At 43.6% G+C, this 14,063-nt stretch overlaps 1 protein-coding gene across 9 annotated transcripts in view; it reads right to left on the bottom strand.

Annotated features, from left to right (window-relative positions):
- Positions 1-14,063, bottom strand: part of LOC119172020 (cytochrome P450 2J1) — a 273,137-nt gene that overhangs the window by 43,418 nt on the left and 215,656 nt on the right. For 8 of the 9 annotated variants that reach the window (XM_075886667.1, XM_075886682.1, XM_075886659.1 and 5 more), the window contains 2 exons: positions 5,273-5,379; positions 3,248-3,552 (listed from right to left, as the gene is read on the bottom strand). In XM_075886667.1, the coding sequence (XP_075742782.1) occupies positions 3,248-3,552; positions 5,273-5,379 (412 nt within the window). The remainder of the gene's footprint in view (positions 1-3,247; positions 3,553-5,272; positions 5,380-14,063) is intronic. The other variant, XM_075886678.1, reaches the window with a different exon arrangement.

Raw genomic sequence — 14,063 nt, 5'->3', positions numbered from 1 at the left:
GTTGTTGTTGTTGTTGTTGTTGTTGTTGTTGTTGCTGTTGTAGTAGTAGTACTTTCTTGCAAAGGTAGTCTTAGTAGTAGTAGGTAGCCATCTCCACGGCTGAACTAAAGGAGTGGCACGCGCGCAACATTTTGAATTGAGGAGAAAACCCGCGCACGTTAATCATAAAAAGATAGTTGTTTTAGATAAAACATCCTACAGAGACGAGTATCGCTGACTTAATCTTCACAATACTTTGCCTTGAATTTGTTTCTAACTAAAAAAACTAGTAACAAAAGGACGCACTTGGAGCATTATTTAACTTTTCCACGTTAAACTCGCTTGGTGTAACCTCCTTGGTTTTAGCAAGGTTTGTTTGGCGATGTTTGGGCCACAGTGCCATGAACCAGTGGCTGCGAAAGGTGGGAGCTAGCCACGAAATGCAGATCATTGGAAAGTGCGTACGTGCCGCTTGGCCGCGCCACCTATCGTTTCAGGGGCGAAGCTCCTTATAGCGGTACCCGTTCATCTCTCGTAGTCATTGTGGTAATGTGTAACCAGTCTTACATTTTGACTTTAAGGGGGCGCTGGTGGGAGATTTCTTCTGTGTGTTGTTGAACAATAAAAAATTCGCAGCGTGCGCGTTAACTAAAAGCCGAATTCTCCTGTCTCTCATTCCCCCTTAGCAACCATTGGCTTGTACGTTGAGCACTATCTGACAAGAAAGGGTTGCTACGTTTTACTCGTTGGGCGTAACCTCCGTTGTTTTAGAAAGGTTTAGCGAGCGTTTGGCCGCAGTGCCATGAATACCGTGAACTAGTATATCCCATGAACTCGAGGTGGTTAAAGGTGGGAAGTAGACACGAAGCGCAAGACGTAAGAAAGTGTGCGTGTGCCTCCTCTCGTTCAGTGCTTGAAATGTCCTCTGGATGGTGGTGCTTCTATATGAGGAATATATGATGAAAAGTTGTGAGGCGGTGGTACTTGGAGTGTTAAATAGGTGATCGAACGGACACACAGACAGATGCATGGACAGACGCGCGGATGGCTGCACGGACGGATGGACGCATGGATGGACGCAGGAGCGGATGCATGGATGAATGCAGGGACGGACGCACAGATAGACGTGCGGACGTGCGAACAGACGCACGCACGGATGGACGGATGGAAGCAAGGGCGGCCACACAGACGCACGCATGGATGGACGGAAGCAAGAACGAATGGATGAACGGATGCTTCGCCCCACTCTACATCACTTCGTGGATATGCTGCCATCACTTCGTGGATATACTTCGTGGATATGCTGCCATTTTTCTTGTAATGTCTGCTGCATTGCGGAACTTACTATCATGAATATATGATGAAAAGATGTGAGATTGTGGTAAGGGGAGTCTTCACTAGTTGGATGGATAGATGGACGGGTGCACGGACGGACGGAAGGGGAGAAAGACAGATGCACAGACGGATGGATGGACGTACCGACGTATGCTCCAACACCTGCACCACTCCAACACCTACGGCGAGGGGAGCGCTGCGGATGGAGGGACATCGTTACAAAGGCTAGTCCAAGAGCTGCTTCACATCTAATATAATCTCCACCCATAGCCACCACCGATAAAATTTCGCCTATGGCAGGTAGATCGAAGATTGTCGCTCGAAAACTTCAACTTCCTGTCAGTTTCCGAGAATTCGATAGTACTGCCCAGTCTAGTTTATTATTTTAGGTGGACACACGGATGGATGCACTGACGGACGGGTGGGCACACCAACCGACGGACGCACAGATGCACGCATGGATGGACGGAAGCAAGAGCGAACAGACGAACGGAAACGCTGAAGGACTGACGAATACGTCGCCCCACTCATCATCATGCACTCGGTGGATGTGCTGTGATTTGTTTTGTTTTTTTTTGTTTTTTTTTGTTTTTTTTTGTATGTGGTTCATGCTGGTTCTTGTGGCCATCGTGTCTGGTGACCGGTTCTCGCTTGGGCGTATCGCGGCACTCTTAGTACTTGCCTACCTGTTCAGGCTTTGACGTAAGCACTGCGAAGCCGTCGATGGGAATGACCGTTAACATGCTTTATTGGAAGTATTGGGGCGCTTGAGCCGTCAGACGCTTGCGTTCCTTTCCGAGGAGCTCTTCTTTTTGGGAGAGCTCGGGTTCCTGCGCCATTGATAACGCCCTTTTGTGAACGTTGAGCCTGAACGGGTTCAACTTATTTTTCGACCGAAATGGAGCTAAACCGTACCATTAGGTCAGAGTTGATGTACTTGTCGCCTTAACCTTTTGAACTATATTTGGCACCTTGAAATATCTTGTTCTGGTGATGCTACCATCAACTTGAAGTATGCTATGAAAAAGTACCCATTTACTCATTCGACGCTTTCCCTGTAGTGTCAGTTGTGAGTTGTATGCATTTGTTATTCTGTTGATCTGATTTCTGCTGTTTGCTCTATCTGAATATGTTAGTGCTTTTGTCATATAGTGATGAGATGGGCAACTGTGAAAATGTGAATGTATTCCCAAGTACTTATTCATCGCGCATAATTTACGCTCTCTACATAGTGTGAATAATTTTTTTCCAAACTGTGGGTGCATAGCAAGTTTAAAAAGATTTCTTGCCCTCTTTAAAGAATACACACTATGCGCAGGATATTAGCATTACGTTCAACTCTTTAAGGCGCGGCTCAAGGGTTACACCGATTTTTACATGGAGTTCATGAGTGCGTAAATCGCTGTATTGTTATAATACTGGTTCTCTGGAAAACATGTGCATCATCAGAGGTCACTATTAGCGTTGTTCAGTTGGTAATTGCCTCTCACAACCCGGCTTGCTTTCGTGACGAAGGCTTTTTACAAAAGTGCTCTTGCACGCATCACTTTTTCCTTCAACTCCCAATTCGACGCGTAAACAAACATTTAAAGTCTTTAAAAATACTCTTAGGCTGTATTGAGGGTCAAAGTTTTATAGACATAGCCCTTATATTTTCCCACCAGTACGATGTAACGCTAAAATAATACTCAAATGTTTGTGTCACTACTTGTTTTAGGTGCAAATCCTACCCTCTTTCCTGGTCGTGCATTCGCGAATAGAACAGCACAAAAGGCGCAGAAAAAAAGGAATCGTGCTGGTCCTGCTCAACTGGTCCTGTTGTACTATGTCTTTTGTCCCGCATGTCATGCAAATTCGTTTTCGCACACGTCGCTCCAACTTTGCCAGAGAATAGCACTGCTTGTGCCTGCAATTTTCAAAATTTTCAGTTCACCTTGCAAAATCCTCTATCGTCCTCATGGCTCCAATAATTTTGCCCATCAGAGAGAGTGGCAGGTACCGGGATATTGTCCTTGTCAGGAACGGAAAAGACAACACCCCGCAGACACTCCGACTAGTGGTGAATTCATTTCGCAGAGCTCTACAGAGGCGCTGGTGTTCTTGGTGTCCTAGTGGGTACCGGTAGCCAATCAGGAACACTGAGATGTTGCTGGAAGTGCTGGCTAAGATCAGGTCGAACAGGTCTATTGGCTCTCCTTGAGACTTTGCTATTTCGCTCAGCAACAATCGACAGCCTTCCTGCAGAAAATGTGTTCTGTTGAAGATGCAATCATAGGGGCGGGGGCAACTAAATTACATTAACATTGTGCGCCCATTTCGTTTTCGGCGAGTGTTGTGTAGTCTGCTCACAAAACCCTATTCGTTTACCCAGATGAGATTTATTAACACAGCGATCTGTAACCTCTTAAGCAAACGTATAGTATTCTCAAAACAACAGGACTAAATGCGCCAAAGAAATCTGAACACAACAAGAAAGAGCAATACTGGTACCGCATATTCCACCTACATAAGAATGTCGGTGCTATAGCCGTGGCTGGTAATCCTTTTCGTAGGAGTGGGCAAATTATGCACATATTACCTTAGCTACGACTTGATGGTTTGCTTTCACCAAGGTCGTAAAAACATTCATAAGCAAGATATATGGCTACAAAAGAGAATCTATACACTTCTTCAGTCTACGTGCTTTTTAATCAACGTCTAAAAATCTGACAACACTTCTGTGAAGTCATCTCAGTATTCATTGCTCAATGTTTTTATTATCAGTCTTATGGGGAGAAAACAGCATGCACGTCAGCAGTAGGATATACGTGGGTTAGCGCGGAATTGGCGCAAAAGCAATTGAATCAAACACGCCTTATTGACAATCATGTTATCTGCCAAGAACATTTCGCAAACACCTCAACCGATGTGAGCATGAGTAGTTAAGACATTAGGTTATTTATTTATAGAAGCTCCTGTTGTGCACTAAGTGGTTGGTCTATTGGCTGGGCCGAGACAGGAAGACAAGAGGGGGGGAGGAAGGGGGTTAATGGTGAAGAACGAACTGCGCTGCGCGCGCTGCTTACGCTTTTCTTGCCGACCTTATATTCTAAAGCCTTCGACAAAGCCAGCAGTGACATAAGGCGCATAGTAGTTTGTGTCCTATTTCTCAAAAGCTTGCTTATGGGTCGTATACCCACACGCAACAACTGCTAGTTTTATTTTTTTTTCACTGGGGAGCGTGGCATTTGAGACGGTCGCAGAGAAACCAACCGGCACGCATTCTTGCAAACTATGCCAACACGAATAGGTTTCTTCGACTGGACGCTAGGTGCCAAATCTGTTTGATCTTGGAAAACTGCAGAACAAGAAGCACATAGCTCGAAGCATCCCGCGGCAAACACAGACAACGTGGAAAACTGAAAGTAGACGACACTTCCCACCACCGATCTCGCTCCACAGTAACTGATTGACCACGTCTCTCTCCGACAGCCAGGGAACGCCACGAATCTGTCACTTCTGTCATTCTCCACTCAAGCTATTATCTAATTACGGCAAGGTAGCCTGAGAACTTCATACCGCTAGCCACCATGCTGCTAGTATGAACGAGTCATTGCAACTCGACGCACCGGAAGGTGGGAAGGGCCACGACAGTTATAGATGAAGACATAAAAGTCACTATTGCAAACGACGTAATAGCAGCGCCGTGCTTGACACCGAAGTTGTTGGATATATCCCATGCTCGTAGCTACAGCAGAGCGTTAGTTTTACAAGATTTTGTGTTTGACGTCATGTATCCGAACTGTGGTGTAAAATGAAACCATGGGGCTTCTGCTAATACTCCCAAGCAATAAGCTTATGACATCTTCCGAAAACTGCAGCGACAATACACAGAAGTTGCAACATGCTCCAAAACTTTTCCAAAGAGTATTAACTAGCTAGCCAAACAACAAGTCTTGCTTCTGAGGATTTCACTTACAGCGATGACTTCTTTCATGGCCGGTCTTCCAAATCCTAGTCCACGTAACAGTTTCAATGAGAAACGGCGGTTTTCGTCCCATGACTTGCCTCCGTAAGCGGCGAACCCTATAAATATATGTGCCGGCAATCAAGACATTTTCAGACTCTGTTCACAAACCTAAAATATTTGCATTCAACAAAATCATTGAAGTTGGCCGCGAAACACCTGGTCATAGTAAGGATAGCATTGAATACACAATGGATTTAATTCCCCTGCTCTAGGTCAAACTTTACAAAAACTATGGTTGATCCGTACGTCATAAAAATCAGTAAAACACGAAGCTAAAGCGTGTCATTCAATACGCGGCTTTTTTTATCTGAACTTGAGTCCACACTATCATCCTTATCGATAAAAGAGCATGTGTGCATCACAGGAGACGTCAACATTGACCTTTTGCGTCCCACTGTAGTCCTCGTTACTGATTATCTAGACATACTTTCTAAATGGGGCTTAGAGTGCCGAATAAATCAAGCGACTTGAGAAGAAGTTTAGGCTGGCAAGCTCGTCGTGTCGTGCATTGACCACGTTTTCGTGCGTGCGCAGAGCCTGCTTACATAAACCGCTCTAAAACAGACGAAGATAGCTGACCATTGCTTTGTTTGTGGCTCAGTCAGCTGCCCACATATGACGACGATGCCAACCGATACAAAAAACTGATTTCGGTGTTAGATTAAAAAAATTGATAATCTGGTAGCTCATTATGACTGGAATTCTTTGTTGTCAATAACGTCTCCTACTGACCTCTACAATAAATTTGTAGAAGCGTTCATAAGCTTAAAAGAAAATGCGACGCGAACGATACACATTAAACAACGTAAATTGGATAATAAATGGATGTCAACACATATACTTGCTGCAATAAAAGTAACGGACTTGCTTTGGAAACAATGTAAGCGTTATCCTAACTGTTAAGACTTGCGAGCCAAATTTAATCAACGCAGAAACAAGGTTAATGCTATGATTCGCTCGGCTAAACGAACCCATTTTCGAGACAAATTTAAGGATGCGAGTAACAGCAGCAAAAAACCCTGGGCGTTAATTAACACCTTTAGAGGCGCAAACACTCGCGTCAATATTTTGAATAACTTTTTTTTCGAGTCAAGCCAATAACGCAGAGGAGATTGCTGATGAATTTAACAACTTTTTCGCTCGAACAAGTAAAAACACAAATTCTCAAATAGGCCCGTGCACTTTACGTCACAGTGTTGGCGAATCGGCTTATCTACCTTCAATATCACATGAGGACTTACGATCTATCATTTTCAGTTTGAAGTGTTAAAAATCTGCTGGTATTGATGGTGTTTCTATAACTGACTCGCACCGTACATTTGAATACACCCATGAAGTTCTGCTAGCACTAATAAATCGCATTATTTCTAGTGGAGAATTTCCCATAAACTTCAAAACATCAATAGTTATACCTATACACAAATGCGGTGCGCGTGATCAGCTTGAAAATTATCGTCCGTTATCAATTCTGCCTTCTATACCACAAATACTAGAAAAACATTTGTTGTTAACGATGACAAGGTTTCTCGATAGTCACAACATGTTATCGCCTTGCCAGTATGGTTTTTTGATAGGGGAAAAGTACTCAGACGCTATTGGAAGACTTCTCTGATCAGTTGAACGAGGCGTTCGATAACAAAAAAGTTGCCTGTGCGCTCTTTCTTGACTGCAGCAAGGCTTTCGACAGTGTCCATCTTACCTTATTATTGGATAAACTTTTTCAGTTAGGATTTAGGGGTGCTTTCTGGTCTTTGTTGTCAAGTTTCCTCCAATGCAGGCGTCAGCTTGTCCCCGTTGAACAATCTCGCAGCGCGTTCCAAATCATTAAAACCGGCGTTCCACAGGGATCAATTCTTAGTCCGCTGCTATTCAATACTTTTGTAAATGACCTTCACAGCGCGATACCGGTTTCTCTATATCAAACGCCGACAACACTCTGATCGTGACGACTGCAAACAACTTTTATGAGGTGATTACTCTTCTTCAGTCAGCTGCCACTAAAGCCATGGATTGGTTTTGAGACAACCTTATTAATATAAATGTGTCTAAAACTAATCTAATCTGCCTCCACAATCCATTGAAGAAAGTAACCCTTGACTATCCTTTCATTTTGCATTGTTCTGACTGTTGATCCTGCTCTTGTAGTTCATTACAGTATTTATCTGTTGTGAAATAACTTGGCTTATACATTGACAGCGACCTTTCCTGGAATAATCATCTTGACTATGTTTGAAAAAGACTTCGCGCTGTGTCATGTCTATTATATAACATAAGATACAAAATGCCGTTTTCAGTACGTAAGATAATAGCACATGCTTTAGGTTACAGTATACTGCGTTACGGAATAACCATTTACGGATACTGTGCTGTCCGTTGGCACAATAAAATAAACAGGATATTGCGTTCGATTTTTAAAAATATATCTTACGACCTAAAGATTAATTCTGAGAAAGACATTTTCGAAATACTGTTTACGCCAAACTTCAGTGATCTGTTAATGCAAACGGTTGTTTTAAAACATATCTGGTCCAAAGAATTCCTGCTTTCGTATGTTACTTCTCGTTTTTTAAGGCCCCAAGTACGTTACTGGAGGCCGCGGTGTTCAACAAAGTATGAAACTAGAATACGAGCCCATTATGTACCAACCTATTTCAATGTACTCTCCCCCAGCATTTTTCGCACAAAAACAAAATACAAATTAAAGAAACTGCTACGGCGTATCTGTCCACAATTGTAATGCATGTCGTGTGTTATTTCATATACGCTCATTCGCAAGCATGATGCTGCACAATTATCCAGTGTGTTACTTTGCTTAAGAAGCATTTTCTCTAATTCTTTCTTTTTTTCCTTTACACCTTTTCACTTTCAATTGCTGTAACTATTGTATAATGCTTGTAACTATTGCTTATATGCCCTGTTGTTTCTAATCTCATATGCACGTTCTTTTTGTCCTATCATCCCTATTAGGCCAATCTTGTAACGCGTCCGGTTTGTTTTGCTGCCTGCCAGGCTCTGCCACTCAAGCCACCAATTGGCTTTGGCAGGCCCAGTCACATGTACTGTTTTATTTAAAGAAATAAAATGTATTATTATTATTATTATTATTATTATTATTATTATTATTATTATTATTATTATTATTATTATTATTATTATTATTATTATTATTATTACAGGAGTAGTTTATCTGTTTACTACACATTGGCATCAAAGAGCTTACGCAATACTTGTGATGTTCGACACCTAGAGTATCGCTTATCGTAGATGCATTCACATTCACGCTTAGTCATACATCTTCATACCAACGACTGGCGTTCATTGTTAATGAATAAATAAACCCTTGTGGTCATAAGTGCTTGTGATAGCGGTAATAGCTAACGGTGAGCGCCGAACCATAGAAAATGATGTGACCGCCCGAAGAGCTTGACTGATTAGGCGCCGAACTTAGGCTAAGATTGTCTACTGGCGGCATGTTAAAGATATTGAACACGACTGCCCGACTAGAGAGAGTGAGAGAGAAACATTTACTTCAGAAACTAAAGTCCCAGTCTAAGCTCTAAGGTGGCGCTTTACTGGCGTCCTCTGAGATGGCTAGCATATTGCAACATGCAGTCTTTAAGTTTTGTTTTCTCCCCGTTCCACTGTTACTGATTCTCAGCACTCAGCACAGCTGCAGTGTTCGAGAACCTTTAGGACTGCAGTAGATCGTTTTGTTAAGATGACGCCCACTTTACAAATATTACAGAATATTCAGGAACATACGCATCGGCTAGCTATATTAGAATATTCGAAGGCATATGTATAAATGCCGACGCGCTTCACCGCTGGTCACATTATCTACGCCCGACGCTCTGTTCGCCACTATCAGTGCCAGTGTCTGCTGTAATCTGACTTTTCTTTAACTGACAACAAGTTCGGCCAAATGAAGTTTCATATGACCACTCACTCTGCTGTTTCACGACCGCTATCGACGATTTCCCACCGCCCATCGTCAAAAAGGCAGTACGCCCATTCCTGGAACTGTGTGTCTATTACAGACGTTTCGTCAAGGAATCCACACGAAGTGCCAAGTCGTTAACTCACCTTATTAAAACCAACGTCAAATACAGGTAGCAAACGGCATAAGAACAAGCGTTTCAGGATCCTAAACGACGCCTCCCGGCACTGTCGATACTTGAGAATTTCTACGAACACACCGAGATAAAAATGCACACAGACGCAAGCAACTTATGGTTCCCTGCTGTCCTTATGCAAAAACCCAATGGCCTAGAAAAGATTATCAATTATGCTATCGAAGGCTGAGACCAATTATTCCACAAAAGAAAAAAAGGGCTTTGCCATTATGTGGGCAGCGTCAAAGTTTCCACCTTACCTCTAAGGCAGGCTTTTTAAGGTTATGAGCGACCACCACGCCCTGTGTTGGCTGACTTGAAGGGCCCTCCAGGTCGTCTCACATTTTGAGCTTGAGATTTAAATAATTCTACACTACTGTTGTGTACAAGGCCGGAAAAAAACACTCCAAAGCCGACTGCCTGTCTCACGCCCCCTTCGATCCGCCACCCCAGGACGACCAGTATGATGAGTGCTTCTTAGGAACTATGGGTGCCGCTGACTTCGCCGAGCGATTGCGAGGCGACCCGGGACTGAGCTACCCTAGCGAAATGCCCCAAGGGCCTAACAAGCGTTGTCGCCAAGTATTCAGGCGAACACTGGCGTCATTTTTCTTGAAAATCAGTGTCCTGGTAAAGAACTTCTCTATGGCCTCAGCCAGCTATCTCATCATTGTACCTTCTGCAATGCAACCAAAAATTCTTCAAGCTCTACACGACGACCCAACAGCTGGACACCTGGGCGTTTCCCGTACGCTCACAAGAATACAGGAAAAAGACTGCTGGTGGCGACTTGCCGCCAAGGTCTCTCACTACGTAAAGAGGTGCAAAGAATGTGAGCGGTGAAAGACAGCGCCCACAAGACCAGCAATCTTCCTACAGCCAATAAATCCTCCCTTGCAACCATTTCAGAAAATTGGGATGGATCTCCTGGGGTCATTCTCAATGCCGACTTGCAGAAATAAATGAATCATCGTAGCTACTACTACTGGCTATCTCACCCGCTGCGTCGAAACAAAAGTCCGGGCAGAATGCAGGGCTGTTAAGGTAGCCGAGTTCTTTGTCGAGAACATCGCACTTAGACATACCACTCCTGACGTTCTCATAAGCGACATACATATGGCGTTTATTGCTGACTAAACGTCGGACGCCATTCTCTTGTGCGTGACCTTCGCATGCAACATGGCCGTGCAGGAGACGACGTGCAGGACGCCATACAAGTTTGCCTACGGCAGAAACACTGCAATGGCGTTCGAAGCCTTAATGTTGCTGACGAAGAAAACTTCGACGTCACCCTTTTCCAGCAGCACGCCGCAGAAGCCCGACAACTCGCCCGCCTTCGCATCAAGAACCAACAGATGGCCGACAGCCGCGGTTACAATATTTGTCGAAGCTTCATGGAATAACAGCCCATTGACCGCGTTTGGGTGAGGACGCCGATGCGCCGACATTAACATAACGAACAACTTCTGCAACGGTACTTCAGGCCGTACAGTGTAGTTCAACGTCTCGAGCCACTCGACTACGAGGTTGTTCCCGAATGCATTACGAACTCTCAACGGCGCCATGCACGACCTGAAGTCACCCTTGTCGTCCACCTGAAGCAATTTTATGTGCATCAATGAACCTGAGGACTGTATTTTCGCGGCTGGTACTGCACTTTATTGCTTGTAGCTATATTATATTTTCTTACTATATTATTGCGCTTTAATCTTATGTTAAAGCATCAGGATAATTTTTTTTCAGAGGGCCGCAATGTCAGATTCTTTCCTTCAGTTTTGTTATCTCCCCGTTACACTGTCATTACTTTTTTTAGCACAGAACACGCCTGCAGTGATGGAGAAGCTTTAGGACTGTAGTAGATTGTTTATCTGGATTGCACCCAGTTCACGAACATTACACTATATTCTGGAACTTACGCGGCCCCAAGCGAGAACGCTCGAACGTTCGACGGTAACTGTATAAATGCTGACTTGCTTCACCGCTTGTTAGTTTAGCAATGTTCGTCGCTATCTGTGCAAGGGTCTGTTGTAATCTGACTTTCTTTTTCGTGGCCACAAGTTCGGCCAAATAAACACTTGCATATGAACATTCAGTCTGATTTCTTTGTTCTTGTCATGAACTTGGAACAATATGGTTTGATTGATATGTGGAGTTTAACGTCCCAAAACCGCCATGTAATTTTGAGAGACGCCGTGTTGGAGGGCTCCGAAAAGTTGGACCACCTGGGTTTCAATAACGTGCTTCCAAATTTGAGCACATGGGCCAACAGCATGGAGAATAAAGGAAGCCTCCTCTTCGGAAAGATAGAAAACAGGGCGATTTATTGCCTAGAGCACCGTTGCGTAAGCGCATCCACTGTCGACCATTCCAAATCGGCGAAGGTACTTTTGAAGGGTCTCCTCAGTTTTCGCGTCTTCATTTCGTCCACCCTATACACACCAGCATTCTCATTTCATTGTTGTCCGGGCTGTCTCATTCGCGGCTGTGATGCTGCCTCCGTATTCTTCGCTTTCATCTAGGAGTCGCTGTTCACGACGGAAGTGGTAGGCACCAGAATGAGACTCATGGCACGCATTCCTCAAGGTGTGTCCCAAATACAGGACACGTGCTGCCTGCTTTTCTCATAGGCTTCTACCTGCAGCCGCAGATGGTCTAAGAGCTGACGTAGCTGTGTCTCTGACAAATTAGTCTCATTGGGCATTGCTGATGAGCTCCGCCGTTTGAAGTTTTTCACCACGATGTCATTGGGGACCACCTTGGTCTTAGTCTCAAGAAGCATCGCACTATCTGAAAGCTCCAATTGTCCACTTGCCTTGAGACCTTTCACGTTTACGGTCACCATAATTATATAGGAAACTTCTCATAGTGGTCACGTCAGTCAGCCTTCGTACGGGCTTGAGCGTTCTTAGGTTCTCCAAGTACTACTGCTCAATGCTCATCATGTTTCCGAAGTAATTTGTCACAATTTCCACAGCATCTGCATATGAATAATTCGTCACCTCAATTCCCTCGGTCGCTTTGGTCGCTGGTGCAACTAAAAGGGATTTCAGGTAGTGAAATCTTCCGACGTTCCTCAAGCCGGCGTTTGTATGGACGCCATTCCTGAACCTATTCCGGAATTGCTGCCATTGTATCTCTGCTCCATTAAAGTGAAACAAGTCAAGCTTCGGTAGACTTGAAGAATCATCGATGGAACGATTTCTGGAAACCATAGTTGAGTCGCTTCATCGTAAGCCTCGGTGCACCGTCGTTTCAGGCTGAAATTGCTCGATGTGATACGAGAGAGGGGACAGCGTTGCTGATGCGTTGTCTTCATACTCCAAGACCAGTAGGTAGTCCTCAGCTGCTTGCTCGTCGGTGAGTAAAGCCTCCAGTTGTTCGTTGAACACGCGTAGTTCATCGTTGCACTTCTTCAATCGGTCATGTAGAACTCGAATCGCAGGGTTGCTAAAAAAGCTGAATTCAATGAGTTAGCTTGCCTCATTACGGAAACGCGTGCAAACCTCGTTGGGGCGCTCATTCGCCATTAATTCAATTCATCTTTGTAGCTATGGAAGTCTTTTCGTTTTCCAGTTGCTTATGTCACAATTTTCAGGTTTCTCGGCACCACAAAATGTACAAAAAAGCTGTCTCCACCTTTTTAAGTTTTAATACTCAGAGAGGTAAGAAATGTGTTCATTGCCCTACTGAAACGTTCCGTATGAAATCGTACGGAAAATATATGGACTCCGTAACATTTTCTTATGCTACATACGGAAAAAATATGGAGTTTTATGGAAATATGCGGAAGTTGTATGGCATTTACGGAAAGCTTCTTATGCAGTATAAGGAAGGATAAGGAAATTGTATGGCGTATACGGAAAGCTTTTTATGGAGTATACGGAAAGATAAGGAAAGTGTATGGCATATATGGAAAGCTTTTTATGGAGTAAATGGAAGGATAAGGAAAGATAAGGAAACTTATGGAGCATATGGAGAGTTCATGATGGAAGATATGGAAGGATAAGGAAAGTGTATGGAGTGTACAGAAGCTTTCGTAAGGAAAATGCAGAATGTAAGGTCTTACGGAAATATACAGATTTTGTAAGGTGCTTACGAAAATGTGCAATAGTGTATGAAAGGCATGTGGATTGTTGCAAAAATGTGGAAACTCTACAGTTGTTGTCACATTTTAAGCAGGAAATCCGAGCTCTCTAAAGTTATAAATGAATGCACCGTGACATATATAGTACAAAAGAATAACGCAGGCTAGTCTGTGTTGTCAGTCACCGCTGTTCGCCCTTTTCCAGAATGAATACAACTTCTGCAGATGACCATGTGCTAAAGTCTGTCACACGGAAAATGTGTCATTCACATGGAATGACAATAACTGTCATTTTACTTGCATGCTGTCACACGAAAACAAATCAAGCAAAAAAAGCATAACTTCAAGGGCTCGTTTTTTGGTAGAAACAATAATAATGATAACTAAATTCAATGTGAATAAACTTGTCAATATTAATGAAACTGTTCTCATTAACATTGGCAAAGAGAAATGTCATTTTAAAATATCGACCATGAGCTTAGCTCTCCTGAGCACCGTCAAAAGAAATTAAAATCTATGAAAACTAATTGCATGTAGCCTGAAA

Source organism: Rhipicephalus microplus, chromosome 1, assembly GCF_043290135.1.
Source record: "Rhipicephalus microplus isolate Deutch F79 chromosome 1, USDA_Rmic, whole genome shotgun sequence".
Classification (NCBI taxonomy): Eukaryota; Metazoa; Arthropoda; class Arachnida; order Ixodida; family Ixodidae; genus Rhipicephalus; species Rhipicephalus microplus.
This window is presented reverse-complemented; position numbering and strand designations above follow the sequence as displayed.